At 31.5% G+C, this 14,072-nt stretch overlaps 2 protein-coding genes across 2 annotated transcripts; one reads left to right on the forward strand and one right to left on the reverse strand.

Moving 5' to 3' along the window:
• Nucleotides 1-7,710: 7,710 nt before the first annotated feature.
• DSM5745_07533 (uncharacterized protein) lies at nucleotides 7,711-8,159 on the forward strand (the record flags this gene model as incomplete). Its single annotated transcript, XM_026749549.1, has 2 exons — nucleotides 7,711-8,026; nucleotides 8,086-8,159. 2 exons carry the CDS (start codon nucleotides 7,711-7,713, stop codon nucleotides 8,157-8,159), a joined length of 390 nt encoding a protein of 129 aa, XP_026601581.1.
• A 3,871-nt stretch (nucleotides 8,160-12,030) lies between these two features.
• DSM5745_07534 (uncharacterized protein) lies at nucleotides 12,031-13,865 on the reverse strand (the record flags this gene model as incomplete). Its single annotated transcript, XM_026749550.1, has 7 exons — nucleotides 12,031-12,213; nucleotides 12,273-12,317; nucleotides 12,385-12,555; nucleotides 12,600-13,509; nucleotides 13,555-13,589; nucleotides 13,638-13,785; nucleotides 13,837-13,865. The coding sequence occupies 7 exons, from the start codon at nucleotides 13,863-13,865 to the stop codon at nucleotides 12,031-12,033; spliced, it is 1,521 nt and encodes a 506-aa protein (XP_026601582.1).
• Between the last annotated feature and the right edge of the window lie 207 nt (nucleotides 13,866-14,072).

Below are 14,072 nucleotides of genomic sequence, written 5' to 3' on the forward strand. Positions count from 1 at the left end.
AAAAAAAATTAAAATATTTAAAAAATTTATAGGGAGTTTTAGGGAGATAAAAAAAAATAAGTAAAAAAATATTATTTATTAATAAAAAAAATAATATTATAATAAGGGTATTATTAATAATAAGTAAGTTATTAGTAAAGGCCTTTATAATTATTATAATAATAAAACCTTACTTTAAATACTTTAAATATTTTATTAAAAAGCTTTTCTTTTTTTTAAATAAATAGTAAATAATTACTATTATAAAATTTAAAATAAAAAATACTTAATACTACTAGTTATAAAGGCTAAGATTATTATTTATAAAAAATATATTAAAAGCAAGCGCCCTAAGCAAAAAAAAAATATTATTATATATTATAATTTAATATAATAAGATAAGAACTAAAAAAGAAAAAAAGAAAGCTATGGGGTAATTATAAAAAAAAATATATAAAAAAAAAATAAAAAAGTTAAAAAAAAAAGTTTTATATAAACACGGGGTTAACCTTATTTTAAAGTTAAATTTTTATTAAGATTTATAATAAACTTTTATTATTAATTTTTTAAAAAAGCTAGCTTTTTTAAAAAGTTAATAGCCTATAATTTTAACCTTTTTTTAAACTTTTTTTATTTTTTACTTTATTTTATCTTAAAAAAATAAAAAGTAAGCTAGGGTAAGTTATACCCGGTAAGGTTTTTAAAAATAAAGTATAAATAAAAACTATTATAATTAATAGTATTAAGCTAAAAATATATTAAATAGTTTTTATTAATGCTAGTAAGCTAGGATTTTTTAGTTTTATACTTAAAAAAGTTATTTTATAATTTATAAATTTTTTTATTATAAAAAATAATAGTATTTCCTACATGCTATAATATATTTTTTTTATTTATAATATATTAGGGGCTTTAATAAAGGTTTTTAATTTTTTATATTTTTATTAAAATATATTTAAAAATAGGGGTTAATATTAAGAGCATTATTTTATTTAAGTAAAAAAAAATATAGTTTTATTAATAATATTAATATCTTAGGTTATTTTATTAGTTATAGTAATATTAAGTCCTAGGAATATTAATAGCCTTAAAAAATAATATTTAAATTTTATTACCTTAAATAAAAGCTATATAAAGCGCTTGGAGGCCTTAATAAAAAACCTTTAAAAAATTTAATATTAAGTTCCTCCCCTATATATTCTCTCTTAATTGCCCGGCCTCACCGGCCAGGTGATCTCCAGCGCTAGCGTTATCACAATAGGCACCTTGCGCGTTTATAATACCTAATTATTAAAGTAGCTTTTTTTTACTTATTTTATATAACCTTTTTAATCCTTCTTATATTAATTATTTTATATATAATAAATTTTTTATAAGGGCTTATTTATAGGGTTTAACTTACTTATATAATAAATAATTTAAAACCAGAACCTAGCTAAGAACTAGGCCTAATAAATTTATATTTATAAAAGTATTTTTATAAGTAACTAGAATATTACTAGCGCTTTATAATTTATAATTATTTTAACCTTTTATATTACACCTTAAAAATAATACCTTTATTTATAAAAAAAATTTATAATAGCTAAAAGCTTTTACTTACTAGTGGCATAATTATATTTTACTAGGGTAAGCTTTTATATATAAAAAAGCTATAGGCTTTTATATTTTTTTAAAATATAATTAAGTTAATATACTATAAAAACCACTTTTAAAAGTATTTATTTTTACTTACGTGGCTAACTCCTTTATAAAATAATTTAAGTATATTATTTTTTTAAACTTTTTTTTAAAAAGTTTACTACTTTATAAGCTTTTAATATTATAATTAATACTTTATTCTTGGCCATCCTTGCGGGACTATTTTTTAGTTTTTTAAAAAAATTTATAAAAACTATTATTACTACCGCGTAGGTATAAATAAACCTATAATATTAATTAATAAAGCCTAAAAATATAAAAATATTATATATTATTTTTAATATTAATTACTCTTAAATTATGGCCACACGCGATTTTTTTATTTTAACTTTATTAGGTATAATAATATACCCTAGGAAGTTAATTTTTTATATTATAAATATATACTTGCTTTGCTTATAATATAGGCCTGTTTTATAAAGTTTACTTAGTATTTTATAAATATATTTTTTATAACTTTTTATATCCTGCAAGAATATAATAATATTATTAATATATATTATAATTATAATATTTAATAAATTATAAAATATTTAATTTATAAAGCCCTAAAACATTGCAGGCGCATTAATAAGTTTAAATAATATTATTAAATACTTAAATAGCCTATATTTTATATAAAATACTATTTTTTATTTATCCCTAGCTATAATACAAATATAATTATATATATTATAAAAATTTAACTATATATAAATTTTAGCACTGCTTAGCCTTATAATTATTTTATTAATTAAAGGCAGGAAATATTAATTTTTTATAAATATAATATTTAGCCCGCGGAAGTCCACGCATATATAAACTTTATTATTTTTTTTAAGTATATATAATAAAAGCGCCCCCACGGAGGACTTTAATAATTAAATCTAGCTTTTTATAAATATTATTTATATATACTTATAAATAATTATTATTTCTTGCGGGGAGTGGTAATATAAAGATTTAAATAATAGTTTTTTATTATTTTTAACCTTAATTTTTAAGTTAACCCTTTTATAATATGGTGGGAGCTATTATAACTTTTTTTTAAAAAATACCTTTATAAAATCCTAGCACTAGTTAAATAACTTATTACTTAATATTATTTATTTAACTTTTATTATATTAATTTAAAAAGTTTTAACCTATTTTTTATATATACCTTTAGTAAACTCCTTTGCAAAAACCCCTTTTATATAATATTTTTATTTTATAAAAATTAATTTTTTTATAGCCTAAATTATTTATAGATTATAAATTTCTAGTTATAGCATGCTTAATATTACTTATTTTATATTTAATAATATTATTATAAGCACCTAAAACTTTTTTTAAGTTTTATATAAATTTTAAAGGTATATATTTACCTTTATAACATTTTTATTTTACACGTGCTTATTATTAATAACTTATATAAAAATTTAGCATGGTAAAATCTTTTATTTTACTTGTTTTATAAAAAGTAAAAAAACTATATTTATAACACTTTTATAGTTTATAAAGGCCTTATAATTTATAATTACTTTATTAAGTAATATAATTTTTATAAATAAAAATAATTATTTTATAATAACTTAATTTATATTTAACTAAAATTATTTACTAGTAATAGCTACTATTACTATAAGGTTTTTATATTACTTTTTATTTTTTACCTTTTTTACCTTTTTTACAAGCTTTAGGTATTTTAGCTTAATATACTTAATTTTTTTATAATAGTAATATTAAGGCTCCTATTTTTATTTTATTTTTTTTATAAAGGCGGGCTTTTTTATTTTATAATTACTTATTTTTTATAAAAACCCCTTGTGCTTATTTTGCAAGAAATTAGTTTTTATAAATTTTAAATTAATACTTAATATACCTTATAAAAAAAGATTTAATTAAAGTTTAGTAACTAGGGAAACTAGTTTTATAAGTATTTTTAAAAAGTATAGTTATTTATAAACCTTTTGCTTTATTATAAGTAAGTAAAATTTAAAAAATATTTATAAAAGAATTATATTTATTTTACCCCTTTAATTACTTAGTTTTAATTATTACTTTTTTTATTATTACAGGTATATATAGTTTAACTTACCTTTATTAAAAGTTATATATAATACCTTACTTCACGCTACATGTAGTTAGTTTATAGGGTTTTTTAATTACTTAAAAAAATTATAAAGGGTATTTTAGGTTAAATATTTTAAAATTTTTATTTTTATAGCCTATTACCCCTGTATAACTAAATTTAAATAAAATATTATAAATTTTAATATTTTTTTTATAAAAAGTTATTTACTTTTTTAAACATGTTTACCTTTTTTTTAAAGGCATAGTAGTTACTATAAATAATAATTTTATATTACTTTTTTTTACTAGGCAGCCGCGAGATAAGTAGTTTTTTTTATAAAAAAAAATAAAATTACTTATAAAATTTATTAATAAATTACTTTTTTAAAAGCTTTTTATAAATTTTATAAATAAGTTATTTTACCTTTTTAGCCTTTTTAATCCGCGTGGCTTATAAGCATAGCTTATTTAAGCTAAGTTTTTTAAGTAAATAAGTATTTTTTTAATTTTTTATAAATAGTTTTAGCTATTATTTTTTTTTATAAAAATATATTAAAATTTAAATTACTATTTTTTAAATTTTTTTTTATAACTATAAATAAGTTTACTTATAAAAAGTAAATAAGTTTTTTTTAAATAATTTTATAAAAGGTTACTTTTAATTACCGCAAGAATGCTTAAGTAACTTATAGTATAAATATAAATTACCCTTAATAAATTAAATATATTAATAAGTATTGAAATTATAAGGTTCTTGGCCTTAAGGATTTATAAATAATATAATAAAATATAATATACTTAAAAAAAGGTTTATAAATAGTAATTTTTAAAAAAAATAAAAATATTAAAATTAATATTAAGGTTTAAATTTCTGGCCTTGTAAAGGCTAAATATTCTTAGTATATATTAAGTTAGTACCTAAAGGCTAACTTAGCTATCCGCGAGCGAAGCTATTCATGGATATCTTTAAGTCTTATAAAAGGTTTATATACAGTACAATAGGCCTTACACTATTAATTTATATAAATATTAGTTTTACCTTTTTTATTTTATAGTAATTAAAATAATAAATATACTACTAGTAATATACCCTAAATTTATTAAGTTACTTATAATTATATATAACTACCCTAGTTTTTTTTGTTTATATTTAGGCAAGTACTTTATTTAAATATTATTATATAATTATAAGCTATTTTTATAAGTATATATTATAAACTTAGTTTGGTAAATATATAGTTGATTATTAATACTAAAGCTATAATTTATACTATTTTATTTTTAAGTAATCATATATTAAAGCATAAATAACTAGAAAAAAATAAAGTTTGAAAAATTATAGCTATAAATTATAAAAAATATAAAGCAGGTAAGAAAAATAAAAAAGTAATTAGTACTTTGCTATAAAAGTTTAATAAAGGTTTTAAAGCAGTTACAGGGGATTTAGGTATAAATCTAAATCTAAAAATTAAAAGTTAAAATAGGGCTAGTTAAAATAAATAAAATAAACTTAAAAAATATAATAATAAATACTAGTAAACTTAGCTTTAGTTTTAATATAAATATAAATATACTTGTAAAGCACATGGCAAGTCTAAGTCTAAGGTAGGATTTAAAGGTTAAAATATAAAATATAAAAATAAAGGTTACTACTAGTTATTTTAAAAAAGGTAAGGTAGGGGAAAACATAAGCCTGGACTAAAAAATACCTTTATAAGTTAAGTACCTAGAAAATTAATACTTTTTTCTATAACCTTAAAATATAGATTAATAATTAAATTTAAGTAAAAAATAAGTTATTATTTATAGGTAAAAAAAATAAATACTAAGTTATTAAATTTATTATCCTGGCACTAGGCACAGGGCTATATATAAAGATAATATTTACCTTATTATATTAATCTTTTTTATTTAGCAATACTATTAACAGGCCTTTTTTCTAAATTATATAAATACTAAATATAAAATATAATTTAATAGCTAATACCTATTTTTTAACTAAAACTAGCAGGCTTCCTATTTTCTCCTACTTATTATAAATTTTTAGTACACCTAGGAAAACTATAAACCTATATACAATTTTGCCCTAAATAAATTTAAATATACAAGGATATATAAAAAGTTATATTTTTAGCTTAGCTATAGCCTTTATAAAGTTTTATAAATATATAAGGTAATTAGGATTATACAAGCATATTATATAAAAGGTAAAAATAAATATAAATTTCATTATTAGGGCTTGGGTTACTTATATAATGCTTTTATTTATGGTTAAATAAAAATTATTAAACTTAGTATACAGGTGTGCAGTAAGTATATACTAGGTAAATAAAATAAATAGGCTAAGATATTAGTTATTATAAAAAGTAAGTTAGTATTATATTTAGGTAATAAAAATAAAGTTTATATAAATAGTCTAATTTTTAACCTATAGCTATGTATTATAAATTACTAAAAAATACTTTTTAAACTTATTTTTTATAGTAATATATATATTAATATATAACTTATAACCTGCTACTAGATACCTGGTTTCTATATAAATTTATAACTAAGTTAGGGAAATATTTTAAGTTATATTTTATAGGCTTAGCAGGATTGGTTTGTATGAAATATAGTAATGTTAAAAATAAGGTAGGAATATAGTAATTATTAATATAAAAATTTATTTAATTAATTAATATAAGAATTTAATAATGCATGGTTTTATTATTAGCAGGTTATAAAGTAATAAATATATGGGAGAAAGCTACTCTAGCTCTAGCTATAGCTTTTGTTTTTAATTTTAAAATTATAGTACTAGCTTTACTATATTAAGCTTTTAGATTATATTTAGTTTTAAATAATAAAGGTGCTTGGGTATAATATTACTAAAGAAAGAAGTACTAAAAGTAGTATTAAAAGTATAATACTAATAATATCATTAATAGTTATGCCTGCAAGTATTCCTCTGCTATAACCACTATTTTTTAAATTAAAAAAAAGATTAGAACTGGCTTAAAAAGACTAGGTAGTTATAAAATTAAATAAGAAAAATAAGGGCATAGGTATAATTACTAGTATTTTAGTTTACTTATTTATACTTAAAAAATATAAAAAATAAAAAGAATAATAAAAACAAGAATAAAAATAAAAATAAAAATTATTTATTAATAATAACTCTCTAGGTTATAATTTATAATATTATAACAAGGGTTAGTATATTATTTATTTAAATTATATAATATATACTTAATATCCTGCTATAAATAAAAAATATTAAGATAGTAATAAAGGTATTTAAAAATTTCAAAATTAAAATAATAATATTTATTATAATACCTGGTAGGGTAAAAGTTTAAATTATTAAATTTAAAGTTACTTTTAAAATTGTCTAAAAATCTAAAAAAAAAAGTTTATATTTAGTTAAAAAGTTAGCCAGGGGCAAAGGGCACTTTAATAAAAATAAAAAAGTAAGCTTTAAAAAATATATAATACTATACTAAATTAGTATTAGGCCAGGGGGCATGATAAATACAAGCTTTGGTGTTTAACCCACTTGGAGAAAAACAACCTTATGAATAGGTAGGCCTACAACTGGCTGGGACCAGCAGGTCCAGAGTAGCGGTTTGGTAGGTAATCAACCATGCCTCGTCCTGGTCACGTTACCTGCCTGCCTGCCTATTCAAAACAACACAACTCTCTTCACTTTATCCTCCTTCTACCCCATATTCCCGTCCTCGCCCACAACTCCTCAAGACATCCTAGCTGGGTTCCACCAGTCATCCATTCTTCCTTCTCCGGGAGTTACTTATCGTCCTGCCCGCTTGATGTTAATCTCCTGATTCAGCCTGAACCCTCTCTTTACCTGGTCAGTATTCCCTGGCAGCTCTCGTCCGTGTTATAGCGGGGTGCCAGCTAACAAGCCTCTTAATCTAGAGAATCGAAACACCTATTCGGGCGACTTTGTGTCATTCTAAACACCCTCAAAACACACCCCGAGCACCCTGGTTCAAGATGCAACAGGAAGACAGCCGCGCCTTGCACGTCGCAAATCGCAAGATCTCTGTGATCAACAAGACTCAAGCAGAGTACTCGGCGGAGCCTGATCTGGATACCTTTGGTCTGCGCGGGCCGTCCGAGACGGTTGAGCTGGATGAACAATGCCTTGAAACCTTTTTCAAGTGGCTTGAGGAAAAATGCCATTATGATGGTGAACGCCAATGGGTTTACTTTAGAAGTGGTTATGGTGACAAAGTTGTACCTCGTACTTGGGAAACGTGGAGGACATGCATTCTCAGAGAGGCGCCAGTTTTCTTCATTGAGGCACATGGTGAGATTCCCTGCCCCTTCACAGTCTTGCAGCGAAGCTAACAGCATATTGCGGTACAGAGACTCTAGAAAAGTCCTTCGAAACTATGGCCCTTGGCAAGGATACTTCTGAACATCTCTGCGGCAAGCCTTAAAGGTCTCCTGGATCCACACAGAAACAAAGGAATGCACACCCCTATGTCGCTGGATTTCGAAGGTTGCGTGTTACATATTCCGGCATTCTCGAAACACCATTCTTGCATTACAGGCGCTGATGCTGGGTGGCTTTTGTGTACTTTATTTCGAGAGACTCCCTGGCTCTTGCTTGGGAAGTAGAAACACGCAAAGTGGAAAGGAAACCACTATTTGCTGTCCTGGTATACTTAGGTAGCTTTGGCCGCGTTTGTCCATGGTCAACGAATCCTCCCATCGTCCTTCAACTCATGCATAGAAACCCACAATGGCCAATATACATACCCTCCCTCTATCTCACTGCCAGTTCCTGGGGTGCAGTGCGACGTATCAGCGGAAGAACATCTAAATTGACATGCAGAACGTCATGACCAGGAAGGCCGCTTCCCCGTCCTTATTGCGTTGGGCTCTATGGACTGCTAGAATCACCCGAAGATCGCCGGTGATAATATCGACTTAGCTGAATATTTAAGAGACATCATTCCTTTTGCGTCCAATCTACTTAATCCATGTCTTTTGCATAAAACTAGACTAGTTAAAAAAATACAGGTCCCCTTACACTAAATAAGGTATAACTAAAATAAATATAATGTAAGTCCCTTTTTATGCCTTTATAACTTTATAAAGCTTATTTACTTATAATAATTAAAATTATAGCTTTACTAAAACTACTTGCTTTTATATATAGTATATTTATTATTAATATAATTGATAACTAAAATAATATTACCTTTTTTTAATATTTAATAACCCCTTTATTTTAAAACTTTACATGCACCTAACTCTAGGTTTTTTTAATTATAAAAATTTAAGCTATAGTATTATAGCTATAGTATTTTTTAAGTATGCTATAATAAATATAATTAAAAATACTTATAATATTTTTATTAACCCCAGCAGGCCAGGTAACTTAAGTATTTAATATATTATAAGTAATATTTTTTTATTATTAATATAATCAGCTTAAAGTATAATATTATTAACTTTAATTTTTATAATATAAATAATAATAAAGTAGTAGTTAACTGCTAGCTTGGCTGCTTAAAATAAAAAGTATAATATAAATAATTATTTTATATTAAAATAATATATATTTTATTAACCTTATTAAGCAAGCAGTTTTTTACCACAAACCTTTTTAAAAAAAACATGTATATTTATAATTAATAAAATAAATAATAATATAGTTTTTATAAGTATTTTAGCTATTATTTATAATATACTTACTTTCATTAAGGCTAAGTAAAGAATAGCTATAAAATTAAAAAAAAATAATATAAAATTATTATATTATAACATTAGCTATAATACTATTTTTAAAGTAACCTTTATTTACTTATTTTTTAATAATATAAGCTTAATAATTTTTAATAGTATAGTTAATACTAAAAACTACTATAACCTAAAATAAAAAAAAACCTATATAATATAAATATAATAATAAACTACTTTTATAAGTTCTATATATATAAAAGGCTAAAAATATATCCCTTTTAGGGCTTTAATATCCAGGGTCTTAAAAACTAGTTTTATAACCTACTTTAGTACCTAAAGGACTATCCCCTCCCTGTTAGTAATTCCTTGTGCTCTATCCCTATCCTAGCAACCTTCTTAGGCCTTAAATAGATCACGCTGCAGGCAGTCTACGCGCCCGCGTTATACTTCCCCATACTTGGGAGAGGATTTGGGGGATAGCTTATATTACTGTTGCCCTAAGGATATTCCTAATTAAAGTTTCCTGCAAGCAAAGCTAGGCCTTTTTTTTAGTAAAAATTAAAATATAGAACTAGGTATAGTTTATTAAGTAACTATGGACTAAGACAAAGAGCATAAAGGGGTGGAGCATGGGCTACCAAGTCCCTTAGTCCGTCGGACCCAGCCAGATAAAGATCATGCCCGACCCACCAGCATACCGGTACACCATCAGAGACAATAACGAGTTGGAGGGATATTGCTACTGCGTATAAGCAGGCTTTGAGTGCTTGACAGGAGTCTGTTCAGGAGAGCAGCTGCTTGCTCGCAGCTTGGTTGGCCGAAGCAAAATAAAGCAACATAAGTAGAAGAAATAGTGGAAAAAAAAAAAAAAAAAAAAAAAAAAAAAAAAAAAAAAACCTACCGTGCCTAAACTAAATCAAGGCTGACCGCAAGCCATACCACAGGGCACGACCAGGTCAGAGAGAGCAGGGTACTCCTTGGCCCTTAAGCTCATCGCTGGTAAATGGAGTTAGGGCTTGCTATCTTGATGCTGAGGGTGGCGGCCCTTAACCGGCGAGCAACTCTCAACCCCAGAATCTTTGAATCCTGCCTCGATCTCCAGATTTCACAAGTGATGGATCCCCTTTCGTCCCGATCTATACCATATTATGAACTATCAGTACCGTGGTCACAACAGCATCCCCGCCGCGCGTTTTGCAGGCCTCCAGAGTGACTTCAACATCGATAACGCCAAATAGCAAATACGCAATCTGCTTTAGTATGTTGTACGTCGGCTATATCCTGGTGCAAGATCCGTCTAACATGCTTCTTCAAGATCACCTGTCCTCTATGTTACATCGCAGGCGCATTCCTGACCTGGGGACATCGTCATGCTTCGACGCATCACAAACGATCTCGGGGGAATTGTGGCACCAAGATTCTCCCCAAGGTTGGTTTCCCTGGTTGCAGCAGCCTTTCTTCCAGTTGCGCCTGTGACCTGTGGCTGTCTTCACGCAATGCCATTCTCTTCTGTCGCAAGCTGATATCATATCTCCCCTCCCCATCAATTGCCGCCGGCGTGGTTTCTGGAATGGAGGGGCTTCTATGTAGCCCTAGGCCGTAACTAGTGGCGCTGGTTAGTTCAGAGGAAATCGCGACCCTAATTCATCCGAAATTCCGGGTCTCAGGTAAAGTGAAAATGTGGTGCCTGGTACTCACCGGACATTCTTTGGTTCAAGGCGGCTCATAGTGTCCCTGGTCCTGGGAGTCCCCTTCATCCTGCCAGAGGAGGAACACCTGGTTGCGAACCTTTGAATCGGATGTCCGAGGACGCTGGCGATGCCGACGGTGACCCTAAAACCCGTGGCTATTTGCATGGTAGGGTTCAGTTAGGCACGACCCTTGCCCCACTGCTCACCGAATCGCTCTCCCTACTTGTGGTGACTTTCTTATCAAGCTGGAGGTCATGCAACTCTAGGGCCGTATTGTTTACCTACTATAACAAGAAGGGTAATCTCCATAATCTCCGGGATTTCTACGCAACCACTGTAATTTCAGAGTTGTCTATATAAGATAGGGGGACCCTCAACCCTAGAGCTGCCCCAGGGTGAGCAGGGTATTTGAGCCGGCTGCGTCGGGGGCCCGGGGGGTTAGGGCTCCCATTTTGACGCCGAGCACGGGGCGGTCCTACCATGCCATACCATACCTACTGGGGCAGATGGCAGTCTCGCGCGGCTTTGAAGCCGCATCCATTGCTCGCCCACTAGATTAGTACCTAAACCAATGGCCTTGGCAATTGTACCGTAAACCTTTGCTCAGTAGCGTGGACGGTACGAGTCAGGAGTGCCTCGGGAACGGTGGTAGGTGGCCTGCACCACCGGACAGCTGGATGGGGTGCAGCATTCTGGTAGGTAGATGCTCAGGCGAAATGTCTTACTCCTCTAAAGCAAACGGCCAGAGACACCTGCAGATTTACCTACAACCCAAGTTGATGCAGTCGGACTCGAGTGCGTGCATGCATGTGGCCTGTGAACGAATCTATTCCAGCATCCTTACTGTTCCACAGGAGACTATTCAGGAGACTATTCAGGAGACTATTCAGGAGACGTCCCGATCCGGGGCATACAGCTGGTTTGCATTCTACACCTGCGCCTCGAGAAGGATATCATCCGCTGCAATCGCCTGCCTCGACTTGGATATCCACTTGTGGTAGAAGAGGAAGCAAGCGCCAGTCGAGGGCACGGTCATGACGACCCAGACCCAGAATCTGGAGGCGTCTTCGAGCCATTTGTTGTTGTTGAAGAAGGGCATGGAGAGGAGGGCCTGTGGGGTGGGTCAGGATTGATTCAGAGCACAGGTCAAGACGAGAAGATATGACTCACGGCAAAGGTCGCGCCGGGGAGGAAGAACATGGTGACGATGGCTATCTTGGGAATGTTAGGGAGCCCGCCTTGTCCTGACGCTGGAAGACATGTCCATGGCTTGAAGACGTACAGTTCGCATGGCGACACTATCGCGTTTCATCTCCTGGGCCAGGGAGTGCGATGCCTTGGCCATCTTGCGGGCGAGGTTTGTGTCCTCGTGCATTGCGCTGAGGATGGCCTGCATTGCTTGCCCGTTGGCGACGAGGAGTCTGTCGCTGTTGATTTGGATTCTGTTGAATAACTGAAGGTATTAGTAGGGCAATGAGACGAAGGTACTAGGCATACCAAGGCAAGATTGTTGGTGATCTTCTTCTCCAGCTCCTCAGCGAAGTCATGCAATGCCTCGACCTGCGAAAGAATCTGACTGAATCCACGAGCGGCGTTCTCGAAGCTATTCACATCGCTATTGCCCGGTTCGCTCTCATGTAACGACTCAAAGTGCGTGGCGAGATCCACCACTATCCCCTGCAGTGACTGGAGCTCCGACAGATAGCGATGCAGATGCGCCGCGATTGCATGGAGGGCACGGTTGATGTCTGTCAGCACGGCCTCTGGGGTCGTATGCTGGGCACTCAGCTCTGTCTGGAGTTTGTGCTCGTAGGCGATGAGTTGCTCGTTGATGCTGTTCAGGGAGTTCGTCCACCACCTCGTCGCGCTACTCAGGTATACCAGGTGCATGAAGTGCCCAAATCCGCCGCTTGCCGTCGATCTTTGCTCGCCAATGACTTCCTCTATGCGTCGTCTCGGCTCGAGTGCGACTTTCGGCCATCGTCCATGCATGAAGTCGAACGCGACAAAGGTGACGCGGTTCGAAACCGGATCGATGTTTGTGAAGATCGCCACGCAGGAGCGCCGGATATCGAGCTTCACACTCGGGAGGTGAAGCTTGTGAAAGGGGTTCATCTGGTTCTGACTGGAGGCTTCTGGTGGACTGGCGACAGGGGTGGGCGCCTCGACCTGGACTCTGACTGGGAGAAAGTACCAAAGATCGAGCCCTGTGGACGAGCTATTTCCTGGCGCTCTGCGCGATCCTCGACCGTTTGGGAGGTAGTGACGCGAAAGGGCGAAGATGAATCCAAGGGGAATCTTCAGCCGGGCCGCAAGGGCCTCCAGGCTCCCGCCTGAGATGCGCAGTCTGTTTGCATCTCTCGGAACCTGATCCTGTGGGCTTAGGATGAGGTGTTTGTGTATAAAGCTGTGGGGTCAATGACAATCTGATTGATGCTGGAATGCCACTTACAAGAGCTCATGTGCCCCTTCTGCACTGGTGCGCTTCTAGATGGCAGTCAGGGATATGTCGCTGCATTCATGATCAGAACGCACCAAGTTCCTGATATCCCCTTCACTGGCAAGGGTTATACTCGTCACTGGGGAATTGGGCTGATAGGAGGTGTGCCGGACCAAAGTGATGTCGGACAGTTGCGATCTCTGAAAGCCTTCAAAAGACTGTGCGATCGCATTTGAATACTCTCTGGACCCAAGCTCTATTACTCTGGGTCTCGGAGAGCAGGGACAGACTTACAGCTCGGGGGCACCATTGGCGTCGTACATGGGGGCCATGCTCCAGGTCTGAAGACAAGTTGAATGTGACCTTCAAGAGTGCCAGGGCGATGCGAAGATATTACAGGCATTTGGTGACGAGGGGATGCTGCGCCTCAGCGTTGGAGGTGTGTTGGTTTTCTTTTCAGCACTGCCTCGTACCGTATCTATACCTACGTACGTACTGTACGTACTGTACTTCCTTCCATCCCCTCCTGC

The sequence above is a fragment of the Aspergillus mulundensis genome, assembly GCF_003369625.1.
Source record: "Aspergillus mulundensis strain DSM 5745 chromosome Unknown scaffold_8, whole genome shotgun sequence".
Taxonomy (NCBI): domain Eukaryota; kingdom Fungi; phylum Ascomycota; class Eurotiomycetes; order Eurotiales; family Aspergillaceae; genus Aspergillus; species Aspergillus mulundensis.